Here is a 13,022-nt window from a genome sequence, read left to right as displayed (position 1 = left end):
CACCAGTCGTTCTTATCTTACGAACAGCTTTATAAAACGGCCCCCAGGTCAGTCCACCAAAATCATTAATTTCATGCATATTTGGTGGCCCTAAGACAATAGAAAAACACTGGGCCACTGCTAATGTTGAGGCGGGGTTGAGGCCTGGGGCCCATTTCATAAAGCCTGCTGAGGCCTGTTGCCATGGCAGTTGCCATTATGGCAAAGTTACAACAGTTGCAAGTCCTTTATGAAACAGGCCCCTGCTTTATCATCAAAGGCCTTCAATGCCTTGGATCCCCCCCCCCTTTATTGGCCTTGGATGATTTGCATTTTGTAACATAAAAATGTATGATAACCAGATGGAAAAGTCCCAAAAATATCAAAATACATATTAAAAGGCCAGCAAGCTTTTAACTCTTAAACCAAATGATTTGGAAAGTGCAGAGAACTGCAGCCAAGCTGATAAAAAACATGCCAATAGCAGGAAATCCAGATTGTCTCTATGCTGGCAAGTGAATTACCTCCAGAAAATTAGAGGGTCAACCCTTTTCCTCTTTTTGTCAGTCAAAAACAGATCTTTTTCATAATTTATGAAACACTTAACACATCAATCTGAACCAGGCCTGGAAAGCAACGTTTTTATGCATTTTTTCTAGTCATACCTGTGTTTGATTGCCTTAAAAAATCTGTTACTCAAAATTCACTTTTTAATAGTTTTAGAAAATTTCCCCCAACATTAGATACGGTACTATATTAGGCCTAGATCTATCGATCTAGGCATAGACCCCTTGACCTGGAATTTCTGGAAAATTGTCTAAAACGTTTACTGAGGATTGAGATGCATGCTTTTTGTATTTTTTCAATAACTTTATTTCATCAGTACGTAAAAGTCATTATATTTATGATCTGATCATGCTGATTAATTCTGATCAGTCTAATACCCCTAACGTTTGACAGTAAGTAAGTTCAACTTAACGTTAGACCGACTAGATTAATAACTTAGTTATTTTAAAAACTGCATCTGCAATTCTGTTCAGGGGAATTATTTCATCAATACCATAACTGAAATTTGTCACTTTATTCAATATAAATTGGGAATAATACAAAATGTCAGTATTCTCTTATCTTGATTATGATCCCAGAAACAGAGAAATTCACGAAAATCATGATTTGATTTTGATGAAGTGTTTATAATTTTTTTTTTTTATTTAGCTGCCTTCATAAAATAGATAACCATTTCTACTTTATGTCATTGAATTAAAGCAGATATGTGCATCAACACAGGAAATTTAAGTTAGTAGATCTACAGAAAAAGAAAATGGAAATACCCGTTCTTTCATTCGCCATGTTTGTGTTTCTGTTTTGCTTCCTTCAATCGGGTCAGTGTGCCGTTTCTTCATGTATGCAAGCGGTAACTGCCAATCACACAGATCGCTCTCCTCAGATTCAGTGATGTCCTCGTACATTTTCGATGTTTTAGTTGTTCTTGCGAAAGTAGAAGCCTCAAAGAAGATATGAACGTCAAAATGTGATGAAACGTTGTAAATACTTTCTTGTGATCAGACAGAATACGTGGCAAAACTTTAATAAAGTGGTTTTAGAAGGGAGTTTTATGATCTACCGACAACTATTGTGGAGAAACATGTGTCGCCATTTTCTTTCATTCATCCAGCGTGTATTTACGAATGACGTCACGTTTACGCCCGGTCGATATTATGGGAATTACCGTAAAAAATTATAAAAAAGGGGGCGGGGAGGTTAACGTTACTCGTGCACCTGTAAAATAATGAAAAATATTGGTGATGGATTGAGGAAAATTCATTAAAGATTAAGAAAGTTATGAGAATTTTCAGTTTTGGATATGTGACGTCATAAACAGGGGCCGCGGGGGCTTCAGCCCCCCCCCCACTTTTTTCCAAAACCATATACAAAAAAAGTAAAAATTACCATATGATTGTGATTTTTTGCATGGTCAGCCCCCCCCCCCCCCCCACTTTTGGCTCAGCCTCCCACTTTGAAAACCGTTCCGCGGCCCATGATAAACGAGCAGCTGCCCCATATCTTATGTAATATAAAATGCATGAATTTCATTTTTTTCATGGTTCGCACTAGCGTACCTACAGGGGGGGGCAGAGGGGGCAGTCTGCCCCCCCCCTGACGAGCCACAACCCATGCAAAGGACGTATCCCTGCCCCCCCTGACGAGCTTGAAAGACCTTTTTTGCCCCCCCCCCCCCCTGACGAGCTTGAAGACCTTTTTTTTTTTTTTTTTTTTTTTTGCTTGTCAAATTTTTTGGCGGACGGTTTTGCCCCCCCTGTGAAAAATCCTAGGTACGCCACTGATGGTTCGTGATGACTTCTGTTCAGTTCCTTTTAGGAACAGGCGTGAAATGATTTGTCTAGTATACCTGAAGGTGCAGTAAAAAGAACATTTTCAATATTCTAAGAAAATGACATTTCATTGATTTTTTACAATACGATATGTAGGAAAGCTGCTCGCATATGACGTCACATATTAAAATTCTAGTAGATTTTTCTCAGACAAATTAAGATTCTAGTAGATTTTTCTCAGACCTTCAGCAATATTTTCATTTTTTTTTCTTCTATTTTTACAATAAACTTTTTGTCAGGGTGACAGATACGTTTTTATCAATTACAACATACCACGCTTTTCAGCCTTAAAGGAGAATGAAACTCTTGGAGCAAGTTAGCTTTTGTGAAAGCAGAAAAATCAAAGAATAAGATCAACAAAAGTTTGAGTAAAATAGGACTAGCAATAGAAGAGTTATGAGCATTTGAATGTCGAGATCACTAATGCTATGGAGATCCTCCCATTGGCAATGCGACCAAGATCTATGATGTCACAGATGAACAACTCTCCCCTTTTTGGACACTGAAAATATACCCCAAAACATCTCTTTTTGCTCATTCTAATCATTATGACAAACGATTCATCAATGATATAATGTTGTGAAACCTCTGTACTTGTCCTCTCAGAAAGAGAACACCTCACCTTGTGATAGACTCTATAAAAGTGAGAATATAAGTGAAATAAGTACTAAAGTAATGAGGGAGTTGTACGTGTGTGACATCACAGATCTTGGTCGCATTGCCAATTGAAGGATCTACATGGCATTAGTGATCTCAATATTCAAATGCTCATAACTTTCTTATTATTCATTCAATCTTCCTCAAACTTTCAACAATGTTTCTTTAATTTTTCTCTTTGATATGGATTCAGCTGGTTTCAAGGGTTTCATTCTCCTTTAATAAATGACCCTTAATGGGGTTGACCTGTGGCTTTACAATTATATCCAATTACTAGTCTAATTGGCTAAGGCAGGGCAATGAACCCCTTTTTTGCGAGGGTGGGGCCCCCGGGGGGAGGCGGGGATAACTGTCCCCATTTCATCACAAAGAGGCGTGTCAGGATGGCCCAAGGACCATGATTCAAGTTTGATTAGAATTTATAATGGGATGTGCCCTCATTTCTATATTCAATACAATGTGAATATGTACATTATCTCTCTCGATATATTTCCTATTTACCAATTTTCTTTGTCCTGTGTAAAGTACTCTATTGAATGTTTTATTGAATGAATACATGTATTGGTTAATACCTAAATCACTTAATCAGTATGGCATCAGGGATGCATGTATTTATAAAGAGGTGCTGCTCTTTCAATGCACAGGAAAATTCATATGTATAATATATCCTTGAATAATTGTTCTCTAAATTTAGATTATCTTTTTTGTGTGGTCAAATTTGATGTAATTGCTTGATCTAATGCCCACTTAATCCAATTCTCCTTTAATCTAATACCCAGTCTGTCTAATTTCCACTTGTTTTACTTCGTAAAATGAAAATTTAGTTCACAAATACATGTAGTTCATCAATACAGACTAAATGGGAATCAAGGCTATGGAAAACGTCGGTAGTCGTAATTAGACCTGAAAGTTATTAGACAAAATGGGATAAGACCATCTTGGATGATACCTTTTGTGACATCCCCCCCCCCCCCCTCCACACCCACTTCTCATAACCCATTACTGTTAATACCTATTGGCTCTTTTTTTATTTCATAGTGGTACACAAATTCATATTAAACTTAATTAAAAAAAAAAAACTGGATGTATATTGTTTTATTACTGTCAGGTCAAATCTGGCCAAGTCTGAAGGCATGTATTCAGACTTGGCAAGACTGACATTCCACGAGCTAGTGGCAAACTAAATTAAAAGGAAATAATCAGGTTCATTAGTTTATCAAGACAGCCATGCATACTTGGTGCAATACATAACATAAGCCACTTTCGTTCACTTCTGAAAACACTGTACAACACGGCAATGCCCACGTCGTCCTCTTCATTCCTTCTTGATCTTCATCTACCTCAACTCGCATGTATCTCTGATAAACCAGACCTTCAACTTCTGGGGAGCATATCATAAAAGGACTCGGACAATTTATCTGACAAGCCGGGTTATATCCGACAGTTACCACAGTAACAGTGCTTCTCAGCCAATCAAAATCAAGGAAAGTTGTCAGATTTGACCACTTGTCGGGACGAAAATGGTGATGAAATGCTCCCCTGGAGTCTGAACACTGCATAATACTAAAATCACACACCATCTTTTTTTCATTCATTTTCTAATGTGCAGTATCTCAGTCTCACTACCTCAAGTTGCACAAATTTCTGATAACCCCTTCTGCCATTTTCATCAACCAATTCTAAACATCATCCAATTGTTCTTTCACTCACAAGCTTTTTATCCATCTCACTGCCTCAACTAGCATGGTATCTCGGATAACCCCAGTCTGCTTCATTATTTGCATGGAGAGGAATTTAGAAACATTTCCCAACTCCACCTTTACCCAAAAGGGGAAACTGGGATTGGTAAAGAGGGATTTTTCATGGAAACCATTAGGATTAGTGGATCATTAGCATTGCAAAAATACTTGATTCTGACCACCTGGGGACCGTTGCAAAATCCAATAGTAACTCCCCGACATCCTTGATTCTGATTGGCCGATTAGCATTGTTACCATGGCAGTTACCATTAGATGGCAAAGTTACCGTAATAGTAACTTTTATGCAACGGGCCCTGTACAGTGGCGTACCTGGGATTTTTCACAGGGGGGGCAAAAAATTTGACAAGCAAAAAAAAAAAAAAAAAAAAAAAGTCTTCAATCACAAATGAAGGATTTCGTACCAGAAAAAAATTTGACAAGCGAAAAAAAAAAAAAAAAAAAAAAAGGTCTTCAATCACAAATGGAGGATTTCGTAACAAAAAAAAATTGACAAGCAAAAAAAAAAAAAAAAAAAAAAAAAAAAAATGTCTTCAATCACAAATGAAGGATTTCGTACCAGATAAAAATTTGACAAGCAAAAAAAAAAAAAAAAAAAGGTCTTCAAGCTCGTCAGGGGGGCCAATAAAGGTCTTCAAGCTCGTTAGGGGGGCAGGGATACGTCTTTTGCATGGGTTGTGGCTCGTCAGGGGGGGCAGACTGCCCCCTCTGCCCCCCCCGTAGGTACGCTAGTGGCCCTGTATAATGACATCGCTCTATTTGACGAAGTCAGACCGTTATCAATGTAAATAGACTACCAATTATTTATATCTGATATAATGAAGTCGGAATCCCCTATGTTCTGTCTTTCCAACCTCCAAATTGTTTTTGTTATTAAAACTTTCACAATCCTGCTTTTCTTGGTTTTTTTTTTTTTAAAGAACTTTCCTTTCCGGTTGGATTCCACTTCAACTTGAAACAGATTCTGTTAAATCCTAATGGATTTCACCGAAAGATAGCATGAAGCAGACTGGATAAGCACTTACAAAAGGAAATAAACTTCATGTAAAAAATGACACTCGAAATTGGTTATATGCAGGATAAGCAAGATGTTTATTTGCTCTGAATTCCAAAGACGATGTTAGTAAAGCATCTATCTATCACACTGTCCACTGTAAGGCTGTGAAGCCTCTTGAATGGTAAATGTTCACATATCAGCAAGATCTTAACACTGTAGTGCATCTAGGCATGACAGACGAGAAGCTCTACCAGTTTCCATCTTAATCTTCATCTTCATCATCTCCTCCTCCACCGCCACCGGAGCCCTTCTTCATGTTCTGGCGCTTGACACGTCCAGGGCGTCCACCACCATACGGTGATCGCAGGGAGAAGTCGATGTGCTTCTGTGAGTCCAGACGAACAATGTATGAGGGGATGTTCACTACTTGTTTGCGGACACTGGAGGAGGGCAACAATGTGGGATAAAACAAAAAAAGCATTAGTTCACAAATAAGTCAAATATACTCAAATCGTCATGAAACAATTAAACAAATTAATGCAAATGAATCTCATGAAGTCTCAACATGCTGCTAGACATCACTATCTGACAAGACAATCTCATGACATTGGAATAATTCATCTGGCACAGTAAGGGTGTGTTGCAAGAAAATATTTGCAATCAATAGCAAAATGTCAGTTGCATATTATTGATGACAAATAAAATTTAAGTAGAGCAAATCAATTTATTCTTGTTGATGCATGTACAGTGTAGCAGACCAGTAATCAATAATAAATTTGCAATTAATTAAAGACTTATAATTGATTTTGGGACTTAACTTAACATGCAATTGACGGTAGGTTTCTTGCAATACCCCATGAGAGAAAGAAAAAGCACCTCATAAGTTTTGCAGTTGCAATAAAGAACTTAGTTTACAATCTGATATTACCAATGAAACAAAGGACCAAGATAGAATCCTTGATAATGGAGTACATTTAAATCAATATGGGAGAGGTGGTCAGATATCAATTGGATGAATGAAGATACTTGGCTAATTATAATGAATTTTATTGCCAACTTTCAAACGACAATGTACCTTTCAATGAATTCCTCTATACACAACATCAATATAAAAAGACGTTAATCGTGGCAAGCATGATTAAGTGGTCTTAAAGAGAACGGATGCACAGATCACTCTGTAGGTCATAGACATAGAGGTATGCAAGCAACCTCCAGTGGTCTGCTATGAATGCCTGGGTCATCATGATCATTATGCCACACAGTTCTGAATGCGCTTTGGCGTGAGACAACATGCAGAAGTCTCAGTGGCCAAACTGAATGAACACTTGAATACTCATCTGGAATAATAATTTGGTAAACAATCACTACTAGGTCTCAATTCTTTTTCTTTTTTATCTTTAAAGGAGGTTGACTCCGTACAAAGGATTTTTACAGCATTCAAACAGAATTTCTTCATCAGGGAAAATAAACATCCAAGCTCTGGGTGAATTTGACCCCGAATAGCCCCCAAGAGCACTGGATAAAAGAGAGAGCCCAAGAAATTAATACAATATAGCAAATTGGGTTGGTGAGCTGAATAAAAAATATATATATATATCATTTCCCGATTTTCCCCTTGATCTCTATCCAACTTGCAGGGTTTTCTTTGATCTTAACTTGCTTTTCTTTGAACTGTGATCAGAATACCCTCCACTTATAATCTCACTACCAAATTTACTAATTTCATATACAAGTATAGAGAAAAAAAGATATTTGAAAAAAAAAATCTTACCATGAATATAAAATCTCATCCCTGATAAATCTTAGGTACAGTGTTGCTCAAAAGTTAGTGAACCCCACGAGAAAATTTACATATTTAACATGTTCAAGTTCTGTATTCTTTAAGTTCTTTATTTAATTGTGAAGTCAGGACTGAAGGTGACAAAACATTACATTCAATAAAATTTGTTTCTCTGGGCTCGCAGAACATTGTGGCGATGTATTCCTCATTCATCACTCACCTTGAAGGAGTGCATTTTGCGGTGTGGTTCATTAACTTTTGAGCACACCTGTACACTATCAATTATTTTCATGGTTTTTTTTTAGTATCCACATGCAATAATACCCATCATGTGACTAGAAGACTGAGGACCGAGAAATATTTGCTTAAGAATTAAGGCAAGGTACCCTTTCTTCTCTACTTTTTCTCTCAATTTAAAGTTGAAACTTACCGGATGTGACGCTGACGGATGAGGACACGAGCATGATGGATACTCTTGGCCAGTCCAAGCTTGAAGACTTGGGTCTGGAGACGGCGCTCCAAGAAATCTTCGATTCTCAGACCGAGGACGTAATCGAGCTTCATCTTGCTCTCATCCAGCACACCGATTCGCACAAGACGACGCAACAGGGCGTTACCTGGGTGAGCAAAATACGAGCGAGTTAGAAATGGCTGGGAAGTTTCATTGTTTGAGTATATATTTTCCAGAACACTTTGGAAAAAAAAGGGAGCTGGAGATTGGTTAGAATTTACCTTGACTATTTTGAATGAACATTATTACAAATTACTTCATTCAATCAAGACCGTTCAATGAAGCCCAATGTTTTGAAGAGAGCCATTAATTCAGTGGTCAAATCCACCTGAACAAAAATATTCATTTGAATAAATGGAGAAATATTTAACAATGACAGAAAATTAAATTGATGTTATTGTAAACTTCTGCTTTTCTGCAAAATATGGTAGCATACACTTCGCACATGATATATAATTGAGAACTGATGAATAATGATATGCGGGCAGTCTACTAGCTCACATCTTACCTTCAAAGAGCCTCTTCGGGTCCTTTTCCTCCCTGGTAAGCAGCTCTCTAGCAGCCTTCCTGATCTTGGCCAGGGTGTACTTCACACGCCATACCTCACGCTTGTTACGCAGTCCATATTCTCCAATGAGCTTCAATTCCTGGTCAAGGCGTTCCTTCTCGAATGGACGACGGGGCGTCACAAAGTTTTTACTACACACCACCTTTGGCATGCTAGTGGATTAACCTATGACATAGAATTTTGAAAACGAAATGAAAGAAAACATGAATATGTGAATAAAACAAGGAAGCCTCACTAGTAGTAGTTTCAAACTACCGGTATACAAGTCTGACAGAAAATTAATATCCGAATAGCACCAAAATCTTTAAAAATGATCTACTGCCATTTCTGCATCGGTAAGATGGGATATTTCTAATCAAACCCATCAATTCAGAGTGCATTGCTCTATATAGTTTGAATTTGAGCTGAAATCGATCTTCAATTCATCAAAGCATAGCTACAGCCTACAAGATTATCAACTGGACTTTTCTTGAGCTCTGAAATGGTAATAAAACACAAAGCTTCTGAAAACTGATGATTTTCTGACAAAAATTTGTGGATCACAAACCATTTATAATAATTTACCATGCGTACATGTAGGCAGTTTGCAACTTTCAAGGTAGCAAGACTACAAGTTCACAAGGTCAAAGACCATTTTTTTCTCTGAAAAGGTAATCAAAATTTCCTGTTTCTAGAAAAATTGTGCAAAATTGGAATCAAGTTTGACAAGAGGTATTTTGCTTGTGGAGGCACCAAGCACCACAATGTCCATGCACAATACTTCAAGAAATTACTGACTTTTCAGAACACCCCACCATCAAGCTGAATAGGCATCAATCAATATTAAGTTTAATTAGTTTATAATTTTGTATCTTAATTAGAAACTGCATAGCCAAGGGAGTTTGTGGTTTATCCCCCCCCCCCCTGGCTATTTATCACACAACCACAGCATAACATGTGCATCACCCACAAGGTATTGTAGGATTGTTATTTTCCTATTTCGTTTATTTCCTTTGACTTGTGTTTTCCTCAGCTGTTTTACATTTCTGTTCCGTCTAGACTGAGTTCATTTTCATTTCTTTTCAGCACTGCCCTTGCAGTCTGAACTTACGTTATTTGAGTTTAATGATATTCAGTTGTCATTCATTCATTCTTCTCTGAATGCCTTTCCTCTGATTCTCTTTTGTTATCTTCATTCCTTCTCTATTCTCTCTTCAGGTGTTCCACTCATTCCATCCCTCACCTGACTCTTAGTTTCTACTTCCAATACATAATCACCAGACATCTTCATCTCATTCCTTATTGGTTTATCTTATGAATTGGGTTCGTACATTATAGTTCGATCCTTCCATTCATTTTATTTTGATTGGTTGAATGTACTTGATTTAAATATTTATGTAAATTATTGTGATACCAAGTTTAGCTCCCGGGGGGGCCACTTACATTGACGAGTGGATACCATGCGCGACCAAAAAAACACGTAAAAAGGATGTCTTTTTCACGATAGGGCACGTTACGTACGTAACGTGATAAGGGTGTCAAAAACACAAAAATAATGAAAAAAGGGTATCTATTTCGCTAGGACAATTACGTGTTTAGGGTCGAATTTGCGGGGATGATAAAACAAAATTAAAATGTTTTATAAAGGATGTCCTTTTTGCCCCAACACTTCGTGTTTAGAGTCCAATTTGCGCGAGGTGAGGAAGGTGGGGTCGTACTAAACCAAATGAGGTAAAGCCGACGACCGAAGGACCCGTAACAATAAAACATTCTTGTACTTGTTTAGGGGTTCATTTCAGGGAATATTTGTCAAGAGTATCGTTTTGTTTCCAATACTTGTTAAGGGTAGGGTTTCACACGCCAATACTTGTTAAGGGGTGCATTTTCAGAATATGGAAATTACGTGTTTAGGGTGCTTTTCGAGACCCCATGGTCGCGCATGGTATCCACTCGTGAATGGAAGTGGCCCCCCCGGGGTTTAGCTGAGGCAAAGTGGCCCAGAGATTAAAGCAGTGCACTACCAGACTTCTTCGGTTGCAGTTCTGTTTATTCGCATCTCAGTTTTTTTCCCATTTGGTTTGATGATTGATTTGAGTTGCTGATTTGAACTTATATTATTTTCTACTACTCTGAACTTTAATTTTCTAACCTTACAACTGGTGGCAGCGGTGGGAATCGAACCCACGCCATCAAAGATGGTGATTATGTAATAATGGAAGTAGAAACTAAGGAGTCGGGTGAGGGATGGAATGAGTGGAACACCTGGAGAGAGAGTAGAAAAGGAATGAAGATAACAAAAGAGAATCAGAGGAAAGGCATTCAGAGAAGAAGTTCAGACTGCAAGGGCAGTGCTGAAAAGAAATGCAAATGAACGCAAGTCTAGATGGAACAGAAATGTAAAACAGCTGAAGAAAACACAAGTCAAAGGAAATAAACAAAATAGGAAAATGACAAAATAACAATTCTACAGTATTTTAAATACGAGTGTAGAGTTGTTACAAAATCATTCAAATTTACTTGCAATTGAACTTGATTTAGGATGAGTAGGAATACAAGAGATTAAGCATTTAGGAAGCGTTATTTAAATTCTAACGTTAATCATCATAAATGTGAATTTTGACAAAATTTTGCATTTTATTATTTTAAAATTATTTTCTGGCATGAAATTAGTATCTCAAATTCTCAATTAGGCCTAAATATTGTCAGTTATACAAGGTTACAATGAAAATGGGCATTTCCTCATGACTGGCCAGGGGCAGGATTTAGTTTTTTGTTCATATTTTCTAAGATTGAGTAAAAAAAGGGGTCACACTCATGCCATGGTCATGGAAAATATGCCTTACCAAAATCTTAAGTGACAAAGACATAAATTTGTTGGCAAAATGAAATTGGTAACTTCAGATTTGTAAAGACCTATTAAAAAAAAAATACTTGTTTAAACTCTCGGATGGAATTGATATCTTTATGGATGATAACGGCAGTCAAATGTATTGCTGTACACACACGTGACCAAGTCCAAGTAATTTCCAAACACCCCCTAAACGAATTTTTCTCTGTGTGCAAAATAACCCACTTAACAAGTTTTTCGCAGGCTTTTAATATTTACACATTTTGGCCCCTAAACAAGTTGTCGCCAAAATATGACCTCGAGGGAAAAAAGCAAGTCTAGGCCTACCCTAAAGGCTAAAGTTTAAACACGTTTGCCCTGTGTTTCATTTAGCCTAGTAAATGCAAACTAGATAATGGGCTCCTATCTTGGATCTGCCGCCATGCAATAATGATAAAGTTAATAAATTTCTCACGTTAAATAGAAATGTAATTTTCCCCTCCCTCTCTCCAATTTCGTACATAGCAAACAGCATGCGCTGCAGCACTTCACCACATAGAAATTTAAAATCTGACCACGTGCATGACGTGTTCAAACTTCACTCAGGGCGCGCCACATCCACGGCATGCCATTGCCTTTTCGACAATATACGATTACGTTTTCTCCCCGTAAAATACAATTAAACAGTTCATCACCATTACAAATCTACACTTCGTGTGATTCTATGATATTTAAAACATCATTACATCAATCAGTACTACCATCAAACATCTTTTATTACGAGAAAATAGTGGTAAAACTTTTAAGATTTTGCGGGACCAACCTCACTGGAGGAATTATGTTGAGAAAAGGAAGAGGTTGATCGATACATGATATATTGGGATATCGATTATATACGTAGTTTTTTTTTGTCCAGTCGCTTTTATAATGACCGAAGTAATATTACGACTTGAAATGAATTTAAAAAAGAAGAAAAATTTCAATTTTAAGGATTAGTATCATAATTTAATTGTTTTTAATAATTGTTATCTACTTGAATATCATTTAATCAGCTTGCGACGTGATTAGTTCACATGCAATTATTTGTAGGGTCTGGCTTTCCAACGTAATCAGCACGCGGATGAATATCACATCTAATCACGTACTGTTTTTCACCAAAAAAATATCAGTTCACACCATATAATAGGCCTATATTCATATGTGGTTAATGATAATGAGCTTGCATTTTTGTAACTTTATGGACAGTGAGGTTATAGAGATGTATTTCAATTATAAATTGGGCTGAGGCTAAGTAAAACTCTCCTGTCCTTATATACGTAAAGCAAAAAAACTGAAAATTTCATCATTTTTGTCACAGTATCGCTCGGACGATCGAGGAATTATCGTGTCCAAAACTCAGCCCTCTCACAATGTTGCCTCATGACGATATCGCAAGCGCTTGGCGCTTTTCAATGGGTTGACAATCGAGTGGCGTAATGAGTCTATATCTTGAGGGGGTACAACAATATGGCATATTCAGGGGAAAACTTTAGAAAGCCCCGAGAAAGCAAAGCAAGTGAAGAAATATATTGACC

At 37.3% G+C, this 13,022-nt stretch overlaps 2 protein-coding genes across 11 annotated transcripts in view; both read right to left on the bottom strand.

The window, feature by feature from the left end:
• Positions 1-1,669, bottom strand: part of LOC129269165 (regulatory-associated protein of mTOR-like) — a 55,293-nt gene extending 53,624 nt beyond the window's left edge. For 5 of the 8 annotated variants that reach the window (XM_054906622.2, XM_054906624.2, XM_054906626.2 and 2 more), the window contains exon 1: positions 1,311-1,659. In XM_054906622.2, the coding sequence (XP_054762597.2) occupies positions 1,311-1,448 (138 nt within the window). In that variant the 5' untranslated portion in view covers positions 1,449-1,659. Of the gene's footprint in view, positions 1-1,310 lie in introns of all 8 variants that reach the window. The other 3 variants (XR_010294824.1, XM_054906628.2, XM_054906629.2) reach the window with 2 other exon arrangements.
• Positions 1,670-5,854: 4,185 nt separating this feature from the next.
• Positions 5,855-12,320, bottom strand: LOC129269164 (small ribosomal subunit protein uS4). 3 transcript variants are annotated; one of them, XM_054906621.2, is made up of 4 exons: positions 12,272-12,320; positions 8,583-8,807; positions 7,994-8,180; positions 5,855-6,223 (listed from the first exon to the last, which is right to left on the bottom strand). In XM_054906621.2, exons 2-4 carry the CDS (start codon positions 8,791-8,793, stop codon positions 6,046-6,048), a joined length of 576 nt encoding a protein of 191 aa, XP_054762596.1. In that variant the 5' UTR covers positions 8,794-8,807; positions 12,272-12,320; the 3' UTR covers positions 5,855-6,045. The 3 variants fall into 3 exon arrangements, with proteins under 3 accessions (XP_054762596.1, XP_063961496.1, XP_063961495.1); XM_064105426.1 differs by lacking the exon at positions 12,272-12,320 and adding an exon at positions 11,924-12,037; XM_064105425.1 differs by lacking the exon at positions 12,272-12,320 and adding an exon at positions 10,771-10,883.
• Positions 12,321-13,022: the final 702 nt, after the last annotated feature.

Source organism: Lytechinus pictus, chromosome 10 (assembly GCF_037042905.1).
Source record: "Lytechinus pictus isolate F3 Inbred chromosome 10, Lp3.0, whole genome shotgun sequence".
Taxonomy (NCBI): Eukaryota; Metazoa; Echinodermata; class Echinoidea; order Temnopleuroida; family Toxopneustidae; genus Lytechinus; species Lytechinus pictus.
The sequence above is the reverse complement of the archived record's forward strand: the minus strand, read 5'-3'. Positions and strand labels throughout refer to the sequence as shown.

Bases quoted from the DNA above. Each gene is read 5' to 3' on its own strand.
- LOC129269164 (XM_054906621.2), bottom strand. From the start codon at position 8,793: ATGCCAAAGGTGGTGTGTAGTAAAAACTTTGTGACGCCCCGTCGTCCA. The intron at 8,181-8,582 runs GTAAGATGTGAG...TTGCTCACCCAG, and splicing joins CCCGAAGAGGCTCTTTGAAG to GTAACGCCCTGTTGCGTCGT. The intron at 6,224-7,993 runs GTAAGTTTCAAC...GCCCTCCTCCAG, and splicing joins ATCCGTCAGCGTCACATCCG to TGTCCGCAAACAAGTAGTGA.